At 52.1% G+C, this 21,946-nt stretch overlaps 1 protein-coding gene across 6 annotated transcripts in view; it reads right to left on the bottom strand.

The window, feature by feature from the left end:
- The window catches only part of MVB12B (multivesicular body subunit 12B), a 183,106-nt gene that overhangs the window by 6,504 nt on the left and 154,656 nt on the right, over positions 1 to 21,946 (bottom strand). For 5 of the 6 annotated variants that reach the window (XM_074331027.1, XM_074331026.1, XM_074331023.1 and 2 more), the window contains one exon: positions 7,083 to 11,064. The exons of the other annotated variant lie outside the window; for it this stretch is intronic. In XM_074331027.1, coding sequence (XP_074187128.1) covers positions 10,978 to 11,064 — 87 coding nt within the window. In that variant the 3' untranslated portion in view covers positions 7,083 to 10,977. Of the gene's footprint in view, positions 1 to 7,082; positions 11,065 to 21,946 lie in introns of those variants that run through there. 6 annotated transcript variants of the gene reach the window in all.

Raw genomic sequence — 21,946 nt, 5'->3', positions numbered from 1 at the left:
CCTCCTTTGGGAGCTGCAAGTGGCTGTCCCAGCCCCTGCAGGGGTGCACCCTAAGGAGCCCTGCCAGTCAGGGGAGTGGGGGGTGGGGTTGGCACCCAGTCCTGCAGCTCTGGCCAAGCCCACAGCAGACTCCTACCCCAGCAGGAAGCTCATGGATGCAGTGGGGCTGAAGCTTACTAGCTTGGAAGCAAATTCCCAGCACTTCAATTTTCTGGCAAATTCCAGACAAGGAGCACGGATTAAGCACCAGCGTGCACTAGGCCAGGGGCTCCCACTCTGGGTGGACAGGTCACCTTAGATCCTGTGTCGCTCTCCCTGCCCACAATGAAGGGGCCTTCTGGGGCCTCCTCATGGCCAAATGCCCTCTGCTGGGTGTCACCGGCTCTGTCCCGCACCCTGAGCCAAGCATGTTGGGGGCCTGACCTCCATTTCTCCTCTGGAAAGCCCTGGGTAGCTGGTTGCTGTGATTGCGGAGCCCCAGGGTCACACTCAGGGGAGGTGTCTGACCTCCGGCGTACCACCCTAGCACAGGACACTTCCTCCGGGGAGACATAATCCAGCTGCCTTCAGGCCCAGAAAGCACTGGAGCGGGCCGTACTTGGATTGGACGCCCTGAGGTCCTCTGGTTGGCTGTGTGCTTCTGAGCACTCTCTGGAGCCTCAGTTTCCACATCTGCTAAGTGGGGGAATCCCTGAGTGCAAGCCTGTGGTGATAACACACGTAAGGTATACAGCTGTTGTCCTCCACAAATGTTTGCTGGTGCCGTATAAACAAGTACAATACTCCTCCCCCTCCATTTGTTTACCCCTCACTGGGAACATCATTCACCCCAGTCCAACCCCCTCTAGAGCTCAGTGCACACCTTGTCTCCTCCGGGAACCCTTCTGTCACCTCCCAGGACGCCTCTCCAAGGGAAGGTACTGAGGGATATAAAAGCCATTTTTAAAGGATTTGGGACGATAGACAAAGATTCTTAAACAGGACACAGAAAGCACTAACCATAAAGGAAAAGACTGATAATTGGACTCTATTAATAACTTCTTTTTTTAATTGAAAAAATGTTTTTATTGAGGTGTAGTTGACGTGTAACATTAGTTTCAGGTGTGTAACGTAATGATTCAATATTTGTATATTGTGAGTTGATCACCACAATAAGTCTAGTTAATGTCTGTCACCATACAGTTACAAAACCTTTCTTCTTGTGATGAGACTTTTTACATCTACTCTCTTAGCAACTTTCGAATATGCAATACAATATTATTAATTAGAGTCGCCGTGCTGTAGACTACACCCCACGACTTCATTATTTTATACCTGGAAGTTTGTACCTTTTGATCCCCTTCACCCATGTTGTCCCCTCTCTACCTCCTGCCCTCCCCAACTCTGGCAATCACCAACCTATTTGTATCTAGGAGCTGATGTTGTTGTTGTAGTAGTTGTTGTTTTCAGTTCCACATATAAATGAGATCATGGTATCTGTCTCTGTCTGACTTATTTCACTTAGCATAATGCCCTCAAGGTCCATCCATGTTGTCGCAAATGGCAAGATATCATTTTTTTGGCTGAATAATTTTCTGTGTGTGTGTGTGTGTGTGTGTGTGTGTGTACACATTTTCTTTTCTCATTCATCCATCAATGGGCACTTAGGTTGTTTCCATATCTCGGCTATCGAAAGTCATGACAAGGTGTGTCAGCCCTCAGGAGCAGGAAGGGCACCTGTCATCTGGAGACTTACTTCCTGTATTTACAGGGACAGGAGAGTCAGGGATGCTTCCTGCTTCTGCTGCTTCTCAAGCGATGTTAACTCGAAATAATCCATATACCATGTGGGGATCCAGGGCAACCTGACAATATAAAAATAGACAACTACTATATACAGCGGGGGCCCCAAAAATGTATACACATTTTAAGAAAGGAAAAAACTGTATAAAAATTACGCTGATGGGAACTACTTTGAGCACCTCTTATAATTGCAGAAGTCAAACGTCACTTGTATTCATCTTTTGTATTGGTATATATTGAGTATTATAATTTTAATTGTGCTCGCTTTGGCAGCACATATACTAAAATAATTTTAATACAGTTTTTTCCTTTCTTAAAATGTGTGTACTTTTTTTGGCACCCTCCATGTTGAGGCTGTACTATGTGTAAGGCACATGCCAGCCCCTTCCATCATATGTTAATAAGAGCATTTAATTCTGTGAGATAGGTGCTGTTGTACCCATTTTACATGTGAGAGAGTTAAGGTTTTGGGGAGCTTGATAGTCACCAAAATAACCTAATTAGTAGAGGTCAGAATCAAAGTTCACGCTTTTATATTTTGGAATTGAAAGGCCACACACTCAGAGCTTGAATTATTCTGTTTACATCATAGAAAACAAATTATGATGTATCTGGTAGCATAGTTTTTTAAGATTTTATTTATTTACTCTCTACAAATAAAGAGAACAGTATGAAGTAAAAAAGTATAAATCCCTCATTCCACGTCTTCTTATTCCGCTCCCAGGAACATAGCTTCTGTGGAATTCCCTGACATTTTCTATGCACATATAATTATGTGGTGTTAATCATAGAAATCATAATAATAGCTCCACGTGTGCCAAAAAAGAGAAAAGAATGTGAACATGGGGGTGCATATGTTTTTTCGAATTAGTGTTTTGTCTTCTTTGGATAAATACCCGGAAGTGGGATTGCTGGGTCATGTGGTAGTTCTATATGAATTTTTTGAGGAACCTCCATAATGTTTTCCATAGTGGCTGCACCAGTTTACACCCTCACCACCAGTGCACGAGGGTTCCCTTTTCTCCACAGCCTCACCAACACTTATTTCTTGTCTTTTTGATAATAGCCATTCTAACAGGTGAGACGTGATACCTCATGGTGGTTTGGATTTGCATGTCCTTGATAATTAGTGACGGGGAGCATCTTTTCCTGTGGCTATGGTCATCTGTGTGTCTTCTTTGGAAAAATGCCTATTCAGATCCTGTGCCCATTTTTAAATTGGATTTTTTTTTGCTTTTGAGTTGTATGAGTTCTTTATATAGTTTGGATATTAATCCCTTCTCAGATGTATGATTTGCAAATATTTTCTCCTATTCAGTAGATTGCCATTTCATTTTGTTGATGATTTCCTTTGCTGTACAGAAGTTTTTTGTTTGATGTTGCCCCACTTGTTTTTTTTTGCTTTTGGAGTCGGATCCAAAAACTCATTGCCAAGACCAATGTCAAAGTGCTTATTGCCTATGTTTTCTTCTAGGAGTTTTATGGTTTCGGATCTTACATTTAAGTCTCCAATCCATTTTGAGTTCATTTTTGTATATGGTGTAAGATAGTGGTCCAGTTTCATTCTTTTGCATGTCCAGTTTTCCCGGCACCATTTATTGAAGAGATGGTCCTTACCCCATTGTATATTCTTGGCCCCTTTGTTGTACATTAATTGAATCACATCTGCATGGGTTTATTTCTGGGCTCTTTATTCTGTTCCATTTACCCATGTGTCTGTTTTTATGCCAACAACCTACTGTCACATAGTTCTGATTACTGTAGCTTTGTAACAGAATTTGATCGAAATCAGGGAGCATGATGCCTCCAGCTTTGTTCTCCTTTCTCAAAATTGCTTTGGCTATTTGGGGTCTTTTGTGGTTCCATACAAATTTTAGGATTGCTTGTTCTATTTCTGTGAAAAATTCCACTGGCATTTTGATAGGGATTGCACTGAGTCTGTAGATTGCTTTGGGTGGTATGGACTTTTTAACAATATGAATTTTTCCAGTGTTAATTCTAAGCGTTTATGAACATGGCATATCGTGTTGGGCACCATGGCTTCAGAGATGAGCTGGATGACGGCTCAGCTGTCACCCTTGTCTCTTTGTGGCCAGCATCAGGACTTGTTCAGGTAGGACTGCTGCTGGCCATCATGGTCCCTGGGGTGGTCACAGGCCTCACAGCACGAGCCACTGGGGTCCAATTTTCTTGGGCTCCTCAGCAATTGAGTCCAGTCCACTTGTCTCCCCACCTGCTTCGAGAAATTCATTGAGTATTTGCTCATGCTTGCTATTTTTCTAGGCCGGTGCTGGGTGCTCAGATTGAGTATACGTGTGGCTGGGGAGGAGGGTATAATAAATGAGACATATCCCCCTTCCTCCGGGAGCAGATGATAATCTAATGAGAGGATCAAATGACTCCAGTACCACCAATGGAGCAATGGCTCTAATGTTCAAGGTATGGAGTGGCTTGAAGGGGAGGATCATTACCTTTGCCTCCAAGGGTCAAGTAGGACATGACAGAGGAGGAGTATGAAGGGGGTCTTGATGGACGAACAGGAGTTTGCCAGGCAGAAAATGAGGGAAAAGCATTCTAAGCAGAGGGAATGACATATGCAAAGGCAAGGAAGCACAGAGTTTAGGGTTTGTGAAACCACAGGTAATTCAGCAGGGAGATTCATGGAAGGAGAGGCTGGGATGGGACATGGGGGTCAGACATAGGAGGGTGGTGTGCAGACACCTGAGGGACTTGGACTTCATTCTTAGGATGAGGGCAAAGCATTGTAAGTGGGGGAGTCTTGTTAGATGGATCTTGTTAGATGGCTGTGTGGAAGATGGATGAGAGGGGAAGATATTGGAGGCCGTGGGAATGGCTAAGGCGCTGATGATATAATCCAGGTAAAAAATGTTGACGGCCAGAACTAAAAAAGAAAGGAACAGCAAAAAGAGAAAATAGTGACTGAGTTTGAAAACAAATTTAGGTGAGAGAACTGTCCAGCAGGCAATGGGGTGATCATAGATGGCTCCAGGTGTGGGCGGGTAGATGACTCTGGTAGGGGCGATGGTGGAGAAGTCAGAAGGGGAGCAGTTTGGGGCTTGGGGAAGATGGCACATTCAGCTCGGGATACACTGAGGTCAAGGTGGGCCATCCAGGGGGCTGTTGGAACTATGTGGCTGGAGCTCAGGGAGATTGGCCAGCGACAGAGCTAGACGTAGCTAAAGACACAGGCTGCTCCCAGCTGCTGGGAGGTTGCAGAAGAGGGAGAGAAAGGGAAGGGTTGGGTTCAGGGAGCCCCAGAGTTTTAGGGATGAGCCAGTTTGTCTGGAAAAAAACAGGCAGAAGCAGGGGGAGAAGTAGGAGAGACAAGGCTAGGGTGCGTACGTGTGGGGTGGAGTGGGACTGGCTAGACTGTCAGCTCCTCGAGGACAGGGATGTCAGTGGGGTTGTCACTGCTCAGGGCCTGCATGTGGAAGGTGCTCACACAACGTGACTTGAATGGATGGACAGACGGATGAGTGATGTATCACCTACCTCACCATCCTCTCCTCACATCACAGAACTGCTGGTGGGATACTTTTCTGTCTCCCCGGGAAGGCCTTCCACCCCTTTGCCCACAGTCTCACCCTCTGTAGCAGATGCCTCTTGAGGGTCTAAACCTAAACCTGCTCCAGGTATTCTGTGATCACATACTTCCCTTCCCACCTGGGTCCGAGCTACCAGGGCAGAAGGGGTCACCTGACCCAAGCTGGCCAATCAGAGTCTATCCTGGAAATCTTGCCTCTGGATCTTCTGAACTGAGACTGTACACGTGGGTGGCTGTGTGCCACGTATGCTGGTGTGCAGAACACATGAGAAGGAGGGCCAGAGTGTGAGAGAAGAAGCAAGCAGACACCCAGGCAGAGGCAGACGAGGCAGCGTGGGCAAGATAGAGGAGAAATAGGTGCTGCCTGTCTCTGGCCTCTTTGAGGCTTGGCTACGACCTGTTGGGCTCTGAGTGTCCTCCGGTTCTGGCCACTAACCCCACCTTGACCTAGGCTGCTGTGTGTGGATTTCGGTTTCTTGCTGCCCAAAGGCCCATGTGTGAGGTACCTACCCCTGGGCCCTGGGCATCCATCTGTCTGCCTTCCGAGTGGTGCTTGAGGCCTCTTGCAAACAGACTCTGGGTGCTAGATGTCACAGGCCACCACTTTACTTGCTTGGTGACTCAGCACTGGGAGGGACTCAGCACACGCTATGGGTCGCAACACAGAACCCGGGCCCAAAGACCCGCGTGTCACTCCGTCTCTGCTTGTGCTAAACGCCTGTGAACTTCCTCATTCCATCTTCCTGGGGTAAGTCACTGAGGGAGGCACTGTCACCATTCTGACAGGTGTTGGGTAATGAGCTGAAGGCACGTGGTCAGGAAGTGGCCGAGTCAAACCGAATCCGGCTCCTCAGACTCCATATTGAGTGTTTTGGGCAGGTTTCTCATGAAATTAATTCTCCATTTTTATTTATTTTTTTCTCCTGCTATGGGAAAAACACCTGAGAGATGCCAGAGGTGGGGGCCTGGGCCAGAGCCACTGACACTCTTTTGGGGACCCTCGTGGTCCTAATGAGATGAGCTGAGGGTTGTCCCGTTCTTGCCCAAGTCTGGCATGACAGGGCTGGAGGCAGTGACAGCTCAGACCGTGATGTCTAGCCCAAAAATGCAAAGGTCACTTATAAAGGAGGCAAAAGCTTTGATAGTGAAACCTGAACGAACGCGTCCTCACAGGAGCCGGCTGTGTGTCCTGGGGCCCTGCAGCCCCTTCCCCGGCGTCTGAAGTGGTGTCTTGCAAGCAGGTGCAGTGAGGACAGGGCTGAAGCCATGGGCGGCGTGTCCTCCAGCCGGCAGCCAGACGCTCTGAACCCTGCCCAGACACGGCTTGGGGGCAGGCCGCAGATGAAAGAGCCCCCTACATTCCTGCTGGTGACCCGCTGAAACGCATGCATTTCACATGCTTTTATGGCAACTGGGATTTTCTTCTCCAAGGAGCATTCCTGGGGGTTGGTGCAGGAGAAGGCAGGGCTTTCTTCGCCCCTCATGAATTGTTCTGGCTTGTAATCAGGCCATCTACACTAAACAGGGCAGAGGAGCCTAATAGGTCTTTCTAGAAGGGTGAAAGTTCTGACACTCTTTTGGGGACCCACTGGGGGGTTGCAGCTATCTGCTCCTTAAGCCTGTGGCTGGCTCGGCCAGCATCTGGGACGAACTGGAGACAAAGCTAGAGGCCAGAGCCTGGGGCATCCCTGAGGGACGCTTTCTCGGGTGGTTCAGAGACGGCAGCAAGCCAGGAAAAGGTTAAAACAAACATTTATTTAACAAATTATATTAAGAAGACAGACAATTACACAGTGAAACTTCCCTTTGCCAAGTACAAGAGTCACCTCAAATAAATACAGGCAGTGGACGCCGTCCCTGCGCGAGTGCACAGTGGCCTGTCCGAGGCCCCACACGGTGGCACGGCAGCTCACGCACCCTTTGCTGGGAGAACACTTGAGGGTCTCATGGTGGTGACAGCCGCAGCCACCACAGGGCTGCATTCAGAACAGGTGAAGAACGCTGGGCTGACCCAAGGGCCCAGGCGGCTGAGGGGGCGAGAGCGGGGGTGCCCGGCCTCCGCCAGGCCCCAGGGGTACAGTAGACAGTGAACCGAGTCAGATGAGCTCAGCTTTTGTGCACCTTGCAGGCATGCGGCTGCTTTATCAAGGCCCTTCTCTGCCCTCATGCGCAGGCTCCCTAGTTCTCAGAGGAGCTGCAGGCTGGGCTTCCCCACAAATGGCAAATGATGGGGCAGCCAGCAGACCCAGGGAGCCCTCGTCTGGGTAGAGTGAGCCGGGCAGGCGGGCTCAGGGCCGATGGCGCGGTGGTGTGGCGGCCCCAGCAGGACTGGTGGCAGCTGGGGTGTCCATTGCTGGACTTGAAACAGTAAGGTCATCGTGAGGCATGTGCTTATGTTGGGATGGCTGGCACCATGGGGCCAGATGGGACTTGGGTCCGAATCCTGTCTCTGCCACTTAACCAGCCTGTGCCTTTGGACAAATCTCAGATTCTCCATCTGTAACAAGGAACAAATAACATCCACTTCAGGGTATCTGTTTGTTTTCGGAGGGGCGTGACAGGAGACAACTGTGCTTAAGGTGCCGGCCTGGTGCCTGGCAAGTACGGGCTTATTCATGTTACTTGTCCCCTTGCTGCCTTTCTGAATGACACGAGGGGGGGACAGGTAGAGAAGCTGGCCCTCAACCAATGTCACTGGCTCCTCCCCACCTGCCACGCAATAATCAGGACGTCCCAACAGGGCGATGGGGGGCAGCTTGGGGTCTAACCTGCTATTTTGTCCCGCCTGCTGCCGCCAGGGTTCTCATCTCTCCAAGTAGAGAAGGACTGTGGCTGATATTAGTTCTTGGACTGGGGTGGGGAAGAAAGCCTTCTTGTGAATTTGCAAGTGAGCCTGGAGCAAGGTACTTACTCCTTACACCGTTGTGCCATTTCCAAGTCCTTTGGAGAGAGGTTTTGAATTTTTAGTGGGAAGAGAAGGCAAGGGGCTGCTGTGCTCTGGTTAGTCTTTTTGGGGGCGGCAGACAGCCGCTGCACTGGGGAGAGCTGGGGGCCGAGGGCGAGGCCGCTGCCCTTCACATTTCCAAGAGAAGCTGGTCCTTCCCTCCCCACCTGGCCAGAGGGTTCTTCCCAGAAAGAAACAAAAGGTCTCTCAAATCCTAGGTGTCAGTGAGAGCCCCACACAGGCAGGGTGTGTGCCCTTACACACACACACACACACACACACACACACCCCTAGCCTACTGTCACCCACACACTTGCTCATCCTCACGCCCCTCTCCCAAGGCAAAGACAGAGGGTTGGTTAGGAGCAGCCTAAAATCTACCACAGCCAACTTAACAGTCACCGCTGGGTTGTCTTAAGCTGCCGTTTATTGCCATGTTCACAGCCGATGTTACACTTCGGCTCAGCCTGCAATGCTGCGGAGGCCTCAGCTTGCCTGAGTCCACACAGGTTTGCCCTCCTGCAGGTGGCCTCCCGGGGATGTGAGTGAGTGGCTATGGACACCCTCCTTTCAGGGACAGCCACTCTCCCTACTGGGGCCATACCTTCTTGCTCCCTGACTAGGGTCCCACATCGTCATATTTGGACCTTCCAGAGCCCATCAGTCCTGCTGATTTCTGGTTGTCTGTCCAGGGAGAAGGGCTGTCGGGCGTTACCAGTCAGAAATAGTCACACAGGCGGGATGTGAAAAAAGGTCGGAGGAAAAAGTGCACAAACCAAATGAACAGAAGTCATCAGAGCTCTGCCCCCCAAGCCTGCTGGATGTCACCCCTCTCTGTTGGGACTTCAAGTTACACAGGTCACTTGGTTTTGAACCAGCCGTCCATCCAAAAAGCAGCAGTAGACACAGTTTCTCTGGGCCCACGGGCTCCCTCAATTCCCCAGAAACACAACGAGCTTATTTCAGTGGGTACATTTGGGACCAGTTGGTCAGCTCCCGCCTGGGTAAGCACCAATCCCTCACAGGGACCGCTGTCTCGACCTGAAGCCTCTTGGCCCTGGTGGGTTCCACAAACTGCCTTTTCCTGCCATCTTGCCGCATGGGAGGCACGGGAAGGCCAGTCTCACCAGGGACGTCCTCAGGTGTCGGGGAAGGTGGAGAAAGCGACCACCACCCTAATGCACAGAAATCAGGAGGTATCAAAATGAAGACCAAGGGGTGACCGAGGCAGGAGAACTGAGGCTCTGGAGACGGCAGGGCTGACGCAGGTCATGAGGTATTTTCTGCCCTGCCCCAGGTAGCCAGCAGCCACCCTCCTCACTGTGTTGGCTGGTCCCTCTTGCACCCCAGCCGCCCAGCTAACCACATGCCACCCTGGGAACTACAGAGAGGAGGGGCCAGTCTCCTGTGCTGCCTTCCTGGCGGGGGGACCTCCCTGCTCTCCATGGCCCACCCACATGCCAGCCTCCAGACACACATCAAACCTCCCATCCAAGACTCCAACCATCTGGTGACCACCAAGATGGGACACCGACATTCTGTGGAATCAGAACAACCCCCAACAGCCAGACAAGGCAGGCCACTGGGGCGAGTGCCCAAGCCTCAAGCAGGGGCAGCAACCCTGTTCTCATGGCAAACGTGCGTGGAGTTGAACTTGGCAGCCGGCACTGTGTCCGTTGGCCATTTGTGGCAGAAATGTCAGTTCTGGCCCCAGTTGGGTGACCTGGGTCAGATGGACTTTTCAAAACAACTGTTCCTGTTAGCAAAAGCCATCAAGACACAGCCTGGCTCTGAGAAGCTGGGTGACCACGCGTCCGTGTCCCTCTGGCGCTGGGTACTGGCTCACAGAGCCTCTTCACCTGACGCCCCAGGAGGGCCTGTTGCTGTGGTCACCGGATCAGGGCCCTGGGCCAAGGCAGTTGGCAGAGCTGTTGGCACGTGGGTGTTACAGAGACGAGCCCTTTGGGAGGAAGGGGATGACCACAGCATCCTGGGCGGCAAAACTCACATCCAAGCAAGAGCAGGTCGTTCTGCCCTCTCGCCCAGACGGCAAGTCCTCTCTGCGCCCACAGCCGGGGCGTGCTGCTCCCCGACGTCAGGACGTCCAGTGTGTGATCGAGTGATGAGTCCAAGCCAGGGAAATCCACAGTAGGGCAGGGACCCATGCGCGGGGCCACCTGGGCCATCAGCTTCTTCCTCCCGTGTTTCCTCAGGGTCTCCATGTAATGCTGGGGGCACTTGATGACACTGGCGTGAGGACTGCTCTGTGGCAGCCCCGGGTCTCGGGCCATCGGTGAGCCCTGGAGGGTCCTGTGCAAAGCCACTGCCCCCTCAAGGTCTCCCAGGAAGAAAGCAATGGCTTGGTGGCAGGCGACAATCAGTGAAGGGAGCCGATGGCGTCACTGGGCGGCCTGAGCAATTGTCTGGGGCCCTCAGGTGTGACTCCCGTGCTGGGTAGGGGTTTTTATAGGACGACTGGTCATCACACACATACGTTGGGAGCCGCTGGTCACTACAGCACACAGATTAGTTGAGGTTATGAACAGCGTCCCCAGGGAGGTGGGGTCATGTCAGGCAAGCCAGTGACTGAGGATGGAAGAGCTCAGCTGCCCGGAGCAGCCCCGCCGGGGTGCTCAGCCGTCTGGGCAGATGATGCGCCTTCTCCCCGCTGGTGGAGGCTGGGTCCTCAGGATTGGGGGATCTGCTGACACCGGGTGGGGCTGGGCGGGAGCCTGGCAGCGGCGCTCTGCTCCGTGCGAAAGCTGTACTCGTACTGCAGGAGGGACAGAGAAGCACAGTCAGCGCGTGAGGACACCAGGGAGGGCTACTCCACGCCTCAGGCCGAGCCCACACAGAGGCCCTGACGGCACCTCACTGGGCACCCCCGTGTGGAAATGGCTGCCCCGCAGGTGTGCACGGACTGTGCGTGTGAGCTGGGCAACTGCACGTGTGCAGACACGCCTCTGCAGGTAGCTGGCTAGTGTGACGATTTGTACCTTTCACAGTCTCTGCCCTGCCTCCCGCAAGGTGAGACCTCAGTACCAGCGGCAAACATGCTTGAGCTGACCGCGTGCCGGCTGCACGTCCAGCGCCTTCCTACCTCCCATGACCCAGCAGCCAGTCCTCATCGTCCTACGGTGACAGGAGTTGCACACTGGTAAGGGGCAGGTCTGGGACTCCACCCCAAACCTGACCAGAGGCTGGCTGCAGCCACCAGGCTAGGGGACCCTCTGACTTGCCGCTCCACTCAAGTGCCTCTGGAGCCCTTGATGAAAGACACTGGGCGACACAGGACATGGCCGCCCATGCTTTCCTCACTAAGTTCCCCGAACCACGCCCTGAAGGGCATGTGAACATGCTGCTAGCTGACGCGGACGGGGGCACCTTGAGGACAGCACCCACAGGCCGCCCGCCTGAGCAGGTGGCGTCCGGCGGAGCACACCTGTGCTCAGCTCGGCCTGCTGCCTGCACCGCGCCGCCGCTCGACCCTCACCCCTGAGGCCTGAGCTACCTAACCGATCCCCATCACGAAAACGAGTAAAGGCAGGTTCTGAGTCTGATGGAAATTCGGAGAAGGGGCAGTACCTCTGTTGGGGGGACGAGGGACCTGAAGTTTGCCTCGAAGGGCAGATGGCATCTCGACACCCATGTGTCGGGCAGGGCAGGCCATGCCAGGGAGAAGAGTGGGCAAAGGGGAGGTGTGGTGAGGAGTGTGGCCTGGGGGACTGCAGGCTACCCGGCTGGGCAGTGGGCACTGCAGGCCTGAGGCAGGGGCCAGGAGTCACGTGGGGGAAACAGCCTGGAACTCCACGCCAAGGCATCCATGTGGTCCTATGGGTTTTAGGACTGAGAAGCTTAGATTAGGTCAGTGGTTGTTAAACATTTAAAATAGTATTTGAAACCTTTTCAGCAGAATTGTAATAAAAAGGGCTCCCCTACGTAAAGCAGCAAAGTGGAGCTGCTTAGTTGCACTCGGCCACCACCTGAAGCCATCTCCTCGGGGGGTGTGGGGAGGCAGGCTGTTAGGAAGATGGTAGAACTATTCCAGCAGGAGGGCAACTACCAGGCGCCCCCTATGGGGAGGGCTGCAGACCGCAACCCTGGGCTCCGGATGCCTCTGCCCACCCCCTCCTGCCAGGTGTGCTGGCAAGGCCTGCCCAGCACTCCGCTTCCAAAGTGGGCTGCCCGCAGCAAGGAGGCACTTCCGGGGCCACGCTGACAGGACAACAGCTAAGGGTTGAAGGGTTTCAAGCTTATCTATGTCTTGAGCTCCCTCTGCCTGCCAGTCCCACAGGACTGAGCCAGGATAGGCAGAAAGATCGGGGCTGGGGTTCAGTACGGGGGTGAGGCCTGGATGGGTCCCTTCTATGTGTGAATAGCAGAAGGCAGCAGCCTCAAGCAGCTGCTGGAGCCACAAGGCCCAGTGAGGCTGATGACAGGACTGGGGTCCTCACAAACAGTATCTGTTTCCAGAAGGGGTGGGGAGGGAAGGCCTTGATGTTGCAGGGTGACCTAGGCAGGTCTTTTCTCCTCTCTGAACCTCAGTGAACTCACCTCTAAAGTAGGGTCACATCAAGAAATCAGTGTTGGTAGGGATGTGGAGAAAGGGGAACTCGCACACACTATTGGTGGGATTGTAAATTTGTGCAGAGAAAACAGTATGGTCCTTAAAAATTAAAAATAGAACTACCTTATGACCCAGCAATTCCACTTCTGGGTATTATCTGAAGGAAACAAAAACACAAACTTGAAAAGATACCTGCACCCTATGTGCACTGCAGTATTATTCACAATGGCAAAGACAAGGCAACAGTGTCCAGGATGATGAGAGGATAAAGAAGATGTGGTACATATACACAGGGGCATATTACTCAGCCATAGAAAGAAGGAAGTCTTGTCATTTGCGTTAATACAGATGGACCTTGAGGGTATTATGATGAGGGAAATACTTAAGTCAGACGGAGAAAGACAAATACCATATGATCTTACTTAGATATAAAATATAAAAAAACAAAAGACACAAAAAACACAATCAAGTTCATAGATACAGAGAACAGACTGGAGGTCGCCAGAGGCAAGGGGTAGGGGGTGGACGAATGGGTGATGGAGGTCAAAACGTACAAACTTCAAGGTATAAAATAAGCAAATCATGGGGAGATAATGTACAGCATGGTGACTACAGTTAATAATACTATATTGCATATTTGAAAGTTGCTAAATCTTAAGTTCTCATCACAAGAAAAAAAATTCTGTAACTATGGTGACGAATGTTAACTAGAGCGATCATTTTGTAGTATACACAAATGTTGAATCATTATGTTGTATACCTGAAACTAATATAATGTATGTCAATTATACCGCAATTAAAAAAACCCAAAAACAAAAAACTAAAACGGAGATTCTCCTCCCAGGGCCCCCTGAGGGGGGGACGAGCTCCAGCAGGTTAAGGACCCACACACCCCTGGCCCTAGGCAAGCACTCACTGCTCATTTAATGGTTACTTGGGAGAATTAAAGCTGCCCCCAGCCGGCTCACTTTCCTGCTCTCTAGTGACCAGGGCACAGGCCAGGGCTTGGGGACTCCAGTCCCAGGGGGCTGGCAGAGCAGTGCAGCTCCAAAGTAGGCGGCCTTCCGGAAAAGTCCTGGACAATACCGCCACCTGGTGGCTGCTCTGGGGCATCACAGCAGAAACCTGGCTACTTCACTGGCTCCATCAGCACCCACCCCATCCACCCTGTTCTGAAAGCCCCACGAGTGTGTCAGGGCAGGGTACACCTGGGCAGGGCACCCTGGGGCCTCAAATGGGCAACACAGGAGGGAGAGAAGGCTGGGGGAGAGCAGATGAGAGGATTTCTGCCAGAGGCTGAGGGTGGTCACCAAGGAGTACCCAGGGGGACCCAAGGCTGGGGAGACGTGGAACCAGGGATAAAGGGATGGAAATTGGAAGCACTTGGGAAGTAGGGTAGCTGGAGTGACAGATGTGGAGATGTTTCAAGAAAAGCACACAAGGTCAGAAGACAAGAGGTCGGGCCTGGCACTTAGGGTGAGGACCAGAGGGATGGGCCTGGGAGCAGAGGGAGGACCCAGGACCTCAGCAGGAGCAGTTCTGGGTGGGTGAAGGTTCCAGAGAGAGGATGGAACCTAGGGCAGGAAATGCAGGCCTGAAAGAAGCTGTCAACAGCAGGCTGATAGATCCCCTGGGGTCCTGTTAAAATGCATTTTCTGACTCAGGTCTTGGAAGGGGCTCAAGATTCTGAATTTTCAACCAACTTCCAGGTGACATGCTGCTGCTGCTCTGGGGACCAGTTTGGTTCTGTGGCCCAATCAATGGGACCTGGGAGCAGATGTGGAAGGGAGTGAGCAGAAAGTGAAGGGCAGGGGTGGGGAGGTGGCCAGGGTGCATCACTTTGGCTGTTCTGAGACCATGTCTGGAGCAGCAGAGGTGAGGCACCTCTGAAATGAGGAGCAAGTCCAGGGCCAGGCCCCCAAACCATTGTGGGCTGTGTCACGTCTCCTTTGGAGGCTTTGCTGTGTCCTGCTATGTAGGGCTCTGGGCCAGGTTCCTGGGGGCCGTGGGGAGTACATGGGGGGGGTGGTGTCAGGCTTCCTTGATTTGTTGGGGGCTTGTCTGTACAGAGAGCCCATGAGGGGAGATGGTGGTGGTAGCTCCCAGATGGCCACAGCCAGAAGCCCGGGTCTTCTGCAGACCTGGGTGCTGGCAGGAGTGGGCCCAGAAAAGGGCACTGGGCTTTCTGGATGGCAGGCTGGGTGGGAGATGGAGGGGGAACAGGGCATTTCCTAGCCTGGGCAAGCAAGGGGCTGACCAGGGATTGGGGGGAGTTGTGAGGCCAGTCTTTGTGGCCAGGAGTAGGGACAGGGTCACTGAGGAAGGGGGGCCTTCGACGGGCCTTCAAGGCTGAACTGCTAAATTCCTGTTTCTCTCACAGCCTGGGACAGAGGGAGCCAGGGAGAAGTCACAGAACACACATGGCCTTTTCCTGACTCAGCCCGAGGAACCACCGCCCCCTGGAAAGGGCCAGGCACCCGCAGCGCACAGATTGCTGTCCCCCGCCTCCCCCCCCCCCGCCCTTGGATTTTTCCCTTTTTAGGTTATATTGGCTGGAGAAAAGCATGACTCCCCCCTCTTGTTTTCTCTAACTCCCCAAATGAAATTTCAACATATGTCCCCCGACATAATCCCCCTTAGGCTGCGGATAACCCTTCCCACAGACCTGTCCTCTGCCCGGATTGCTGGCCCCGAAGTGTTTGCCCAAGAGACTAGGGCCGCTTCTGGAAGCCCTTTCACTCCCTTGGGCAAACAGTGAGTACCTTTGAAGGTGGATTTGGGACCATATCTGTTTACTCAAGACATTAGTCTCTTGCATAAGGAAAACCTGCACTCGCGTACAAACAGCAAATCCTTTTTGAATTAAAAAATTTTTCAATTAAAAAGCATTTGGGTTCCAGCGCGGAACCCAGCTGAGTGGCACCGGCCCTCGGCGCCCTCTGGTGGGCACAGGCCGTCATCACAGAAGCCTGGCCTGGGCGGCCTTTCCAGGAAAGAGACATCACTGTCAGGGGCTCCCTCTGGGGTTTTCCCAGGGGCTTGGGGATGGGTGCCTGTGGCGAGGAGACCCTACAACTGACACCTTGCAACTGTCGCATGAGACCTCTTGAACCACAGTGTGCAAGTGCCAACATCCAGGAGCCTTTCATCAGTTGGGGCCAGTGTCCTGGCAGTGGGAGATGCTGACCATGGCTTTCAGCTGCACCTTGGAGGCCGAGTCACGTTATCCCAACCTCAGTGGCAAAACGGTGACGATCAAACACAGTCCCCACCCCCACCAGGCCCAGTCACAAGGGTGTTGTAGGAGTCACCTAAGACAATTCGTGTGAGGCACCTTGAGACTGAAAAAAACCAGTCCTCGATGCATCAGAACCAAGGGTTTTAACCAAAGGCAGGGATGCCTGGGCCCTGCCCTGGGTGGGGGTGGCCTGGTCTAACTGGCACGGCGGGGCAGGCATCAGCGTTTGCCTGAAAACTTTCACCAAATACAATGGACGGAAACAGACAAGCCTTTGCCCTCCCATCCCTACTTCACTAGTCCAGTGACCAAATCCATCAGATGCCCCAACGAGAAAGGAGGGCGGTAAGAGATTGTTTCCTGCACCCATGCTTTCAGAGGCGGAAGCTGAGGCCAGGGGAGGCCTTAGACGTCCCAAGGTCACAGAGGGAGCCAGCGCAGGGCTGCACTGGGCCCACGGGCTCAGCACTGGCTCAGCAACAGGCATCAGGCAAGTGTGTGCATCGCCCTGTCAAGCAGGTGCAATTTGGAGGTAGCGGCAGAATGACAGATGTGTGCCAACACAGACTGGCACTTCGGTGGGTCACAGAAGGGCCTGGAAGGGCGAGGCAAGTGCAGGCCTGTAGAGGCCCACACTGGGCCTCAGGGGCCCAGCCAGGTGAGGACAGGTGGAGGGGCAGTAAAGGGGCAAGACTCAGGCCAATGAGAAGAGCCTGATTCAGGCGTTGATTGACACTGAAGGGTGGGCTCCGACAGTCATGGAGGGTCCCCGCACAGTCAGAGGGAGGTGGGCGAGGCTCTGAGCAGTGGCCCCGCCTACCCCATAGCCTGCCTCTCCCAAGCCTGCCCTGCTTGGCACCTGCTCTGGCCCCCCATGACACCTGCTCTGCTCACCACCCATGGTTCAAACTCCTCTGGGAATCGTGCCTACAGGCCGCTTCCTCTCCTCACTCGAGGGCTCTGTGTCCTTCCACCCGTCTCTGAAGCCTGGCTGCTGGAACTCAGGCCCCTGGGGGAGGAAAGAGGCAGGTGGCCCTGTGAGGAGTGGGCTTAGAAGGGCCCCAGGCCACCACTGTGCAGGCCAACTCCACATGCTGGGGGAGGGGCCGTCCAGCAGATTTCGAATACATCCACCCTCTGAAACCACAAGCTCCTGAAGGGAGACTGAGGACCACAGGGGGGGACAAGCCTGGGGCACATGACACCTGTGGTCTGAGTCGTCTTGTGCTTTCCCGTGGGAATCCTTTTTCATACTTGGCTTATGAGTCCACAAAGACACCTGAACAATTGGGAAAGGACGAAAACACCGGGGGCCTGACACACATGTAGAACCTCTTTGCTTGGAGGAGGGCTCTCGGAGCCAGAACTGCCCTCCCTCTCCCTCAAGGAGGTTCTAGAATTCCCCTGAGCTCAGGAGGATGCCTTGTGCAACTCATTTGGTGAGAATGGGCCTGAAGCTCAAGGCTCGTGGATGACAGCCCATGACCCCTGTGGTCACTAACAAGGTGACAGCGGTGGCAGAAACCCCTAGGTCCTGAGTCAGAGTGTCAGGACCAGATCCTCACGCCCTGTGAAGCTGGTACTGCTCTCCTTCTCACTACAGGTGAGCAAACCGGGGCTGAGAAGCTGAGCGGCCTGACCAAGGCCTCCAGGTGTTGGGACACAGCTGGGAGGCACCTTTAACCACCAGTCAGTAAGGATGCTCCCGCTTGTCCCATAATGCCACCACAGAGGGACCAGGCGGCTCCCACACACCCTTTGGGAAGCCCCTTCTGCTGCTGTGCTGGCTCTCCCGCTTGGGTTCATGAGCTGTAATCTGAGCAGCAGCCCAGGGGTCGTGAGCCCGGAGCCCCGCCCAGGCCCACTGCTGGGTCTCACCCTAAGTGAGGGGTTGAACAAGGGCCCTTCTGAGGCCCACCTGCCAGGGGCAGGAACCACGTCTCTCTGGGCACAGCCCCTGGCATGGAGCGGGCCCAGAGAAGGGCTCCCGAGCAGCTGCTGCATGAGTGCAGGACCATTGCCGATTCACTCAATACTGAGGCACCCACGTCATTTTGTCCATCCTCATCAGTGCACCCCCCCTTTCCTGCTCTAAACCTGGTACTCCCAGGAGGGATGGTGACACCTGCTGCCCCACTCTCAGGGCATCCTCGGCTCACCTGGGATTTGGATGGAGCATCAGGGAGTGGTGACATGACTCCTACGTCCACACCCTGTGGCAGAGCCCCCTCCTTGTCCCTGGAGGTGGGAATGACTTCTGCAGAAACCTTTCCTGTGCATGGTTTCTAGAATCCCCCTGCTAACCACTGTTTCCTAAATGTGCAGGGGCCAGTCCCCTCTTTGTGTCTTTCCTCATGCTGTTCCCTCAGGGGCACTCTTCCTGCACTGAGTAGCTAGGCCCTATTGTCCCTTAAGGCCCAGCTAAGGGGCACTTGTTCTGGGAAGTGGTCCACCTCCCTAATGACCCCCCCCCGGGAGAATTAATCACAATTCCCTCTGGGTCCCCATAGCACTTTCCAGATCCTCCTCAAGTGCAGGGTAGGGAGGGGGTTTAGCCATTTCTGTAGCTCCAGAGCCTGGCAGAGGTTGTGGCCCAGAAGAGATAGATGAATGAATAAATGAATGAATGGATGGGTGGATGGACGGTGCAGGATAGGTGGAGGGGTGAGTGGATGGAAGAGTGAAGGGACAGGTCAGGCTCCGAGCATCGCTTAATGCAAAGGGGAGAACGTGGCTAACATAGCGACTCAGTTCTTAGGCAGGTGGGAGGTCATCCTAGTTCTCAGTCTTTTGCAGAAGCAGCAGTGTGTCCGTCCAGCCCTGGGTCCCCTGAATTCACACAGCGCTCTGTGCAGGACAGTGTGATGGCCCCTATCCTGGGTCCTTAACTCATGCATGTAAAGTACTGAGTCCGGGGCTCGTCCACGCCACCCCGAGAATGGTGAAATTATGAGTCTAGGTGTGATTTGTATTAGTGTCTCTCTGTACAGACCGTGTGCAAGCTGGAGGGTCACACTTTGTTGGACTGAGTGGTGTTTAAAAATAGTTATAAACATTGAAAAGTTTAGAGACTGTGCATAAAATACTAACATTTTCCAGCTTTTATTTAAAAAGCAGGGAGATACGGCACTTCTGGGCCTTCATTCTTACACAGCAACCACCGGCCTCGCACAAGTACACCGAGGCTGCCGTCTTTACAGAGGCTCCCTGGTTAGCCACAGTCCCCACCCCTCCCTATCAATTGCCCAACCAGGCTGAGTGCCAACTGCCATTTTATTACTGCGATTGTATTTTGTGTGTGAATGTGTGAGGTGAGGTAGACCAGGTAAGCAAGACAGTGACATCTTTCTTGTACCCATGGCTATTAGAAGTAGGAAAATGAAAGACAGGCTGAGGAGGCAACACATTTTAAGGGAAATGGGGCACAGCACCTGGTAGCATTTATCTTGACTTCAGTTTTGCATGAGCAGCTATACACCTCATGATGGTGTCCAGGACTGAAGACTGCTGCGTGACTGACAAGGATCCAGAAGGTGTCTTGCTATCCCTGGCCCCTCCCTATTGCAGGGTTGGCCGGTCCTGTGGGCACCTGCGTGTCCAGCCTGTCTGCTCTGTGTGAGGGCTCTGGGCAGGGCTGGGGACTGATGGATGCCTTTGCTGCTAAAACATTTCTTTGTCCGTAAAACAGCGTGGGGCTCACCCCTCCCTGAGTCAGCATTTCAGAACTTCCCTGAATATCACCTTAAAGAATGGATATTTGCATTTTCCCTCTCCCAGCTTAGGTGCAGAAAATACTTAAAACAACACCACTTCCTGGCACTGATTTCTGGGTGGAAAATCAGAAGCTGCAGGGTCACTCTGGGAAGGTGCCCTCCCCATTCTTCATCTCACCTTGATGCTTAGTTTTTACCTACATGCCAGGTAACCTTCTAAGAGTTCCATTTTGGGGGATATTGCTTTAAAAACTGGGGGATGAATGTTCCGAAAACTATAAGAATAGAAAAACCCTTTTATGAAGGACTTGCCTAAGGCCGAGTATTTATCTTAACTTCAGTTTTGCATGAGCAGGTATACACCTCATGATGGTGTCCAGGCCAGGTAATTCTGTCTGCCAAACATCCTCTTTGCCTCAGCTTCATTTCCACGGGCCCAGCCTGGTTCTCTCATTTGTATGATGAATGCCCTAGGCCACTGTGGGAGCAACCTGTGTGGTGGCTGCCGCTTGGCCGACGTCGCTGCTGACAGAACCAAAAAGCGTGGATGGGAGCGGGGCCTCTGAGACTCTCAGAATTAGGAACTCTATTAATATAATCTACCCTAGTAATATGTCTGTGGAGGAAAAATACGATCATCTCAATAGATGATTAAAAGACATTTATCAAAAGCCACCATCCACTCCTGATAAAAACATGTAGGAAAAGAAAGATCGATGGCTAATTCTTTAACATGATAAAAAAAAAAAGAGGCACGTCTATATATAGCAAGCCAAAATGTAACATTATGGGTTAATAGCGAAATTAGAAACTTCCATTAAAAACATGGATAAGACAAGGAGGCCCAGTGACCTGAAAGTGCTGGCCAGGCGCAGGCACCAGTAAGAGGGACAAACACTGGAAAAAAGGAGGCTGGCATCGGTGTCTGCAGATGGCACAACTGCCTGCCTGGGAAATAGAAGAAAAGCAACTGAAAAATCTGTCAGAAACAATAAATCAGTGAGAGAGCCAACTCCAAAAATAAAATGCAAAAGTCAACAGATTCTTGATATATAAATGACAGAAAATAAAATGGAAGAAAAGATTCCATTTACAAGAGCCACAAAAACATAAAACACCTAGGAATAACCTAAAAAAAAAAGTGCAGGATCTCTACAAAGAACACCAACCCATTCTGCTGAGTGACACAAACAAAGACCCTTCATCTAAAATGCCAATCAGTTCCCTATTAACCTATATGCGCAACACAGTTACAATAAACATCTAAAATGGAATTTCTGGAACCCTCTTCCCCCAAAAAAGATTCTAAAGTTCAGCTGGAAGAATAATCATGTGACTATAATTAGAAAAATTTGGGGGGAAAGGAAGAATCCTTTTGCTGCTAAGAACCCTATCATATAATAAAGCTTATTATAAACCTGTGAATCAAAACAATGTGGTAATAACAAAAAGAGCAGAGTCAAGAAAAATGTCCATTGATCTACTTACATATGGAACTACACCATCCTGCGCCACTTAACAATTGGAAGACATTCTGAGAAACGAGTCACTGGGTGATTTCATTGTGTGAACATCATGGAGTGCCACTCAAACCTAGATGGTACAGCCTGCTACACACCTAGGCTGCATGGTACAGCCTACTGCTCCTCGGCTACAAGTCTATACAGCACATTACTGTACAAAACAGCACGAGATTAAATTAAACACAAGAGAAAATGATGCAATCAAGAGACACGGTAAACCTGAGCTGTATGAGGAAGCTGGTATAACACAGCACACTGTTTGACAGCAAACTTCATAAGTAGAAAGAGCACACGCTAAAATAATGATTAGAAGTATAGTAAATACGCAAAGCAGTAACACAATCACTTATTATCATTACCAAGCCCTATGCACTGCACAGAACTGTATGTGCTGCACGTTTATACGACCGACCGTCAGAGCGGTAGGTTAGCTTACACAGCATCACCACAGACACGTGACTGATGCCTTGTGCTATGACTTAGGACAGCTATGACGTCACTGCGCCGACAGGAATTTGTCAGCTCTGTTATAATCTATGGGACCATCGTTGTATATGTGGCCTGCCGTTGACCAGGAAGTCATTATGTGGTGCGTGGCTGTATATGATAAAGGT

Source organism: Rhinolophus sinicus, linkage group LG04 (assembly GCF_036562045.2).
Source record: "Rhinolophus sinicus isolate RSC01 linkage group LG04, ASM3656204v1, whole genome shotgun sequence".
Taxonomy (NCBI): domain Eukaryota; kingdom Metazoa; phylum Chordata; class Mammalia; order Chiroptera; family Rhinolophidae; genus Rhinolophus; species Rhinolophus sinicus.
This window is presented reverse-complemented; position numbering and strand designations above follow the sequence as displayed.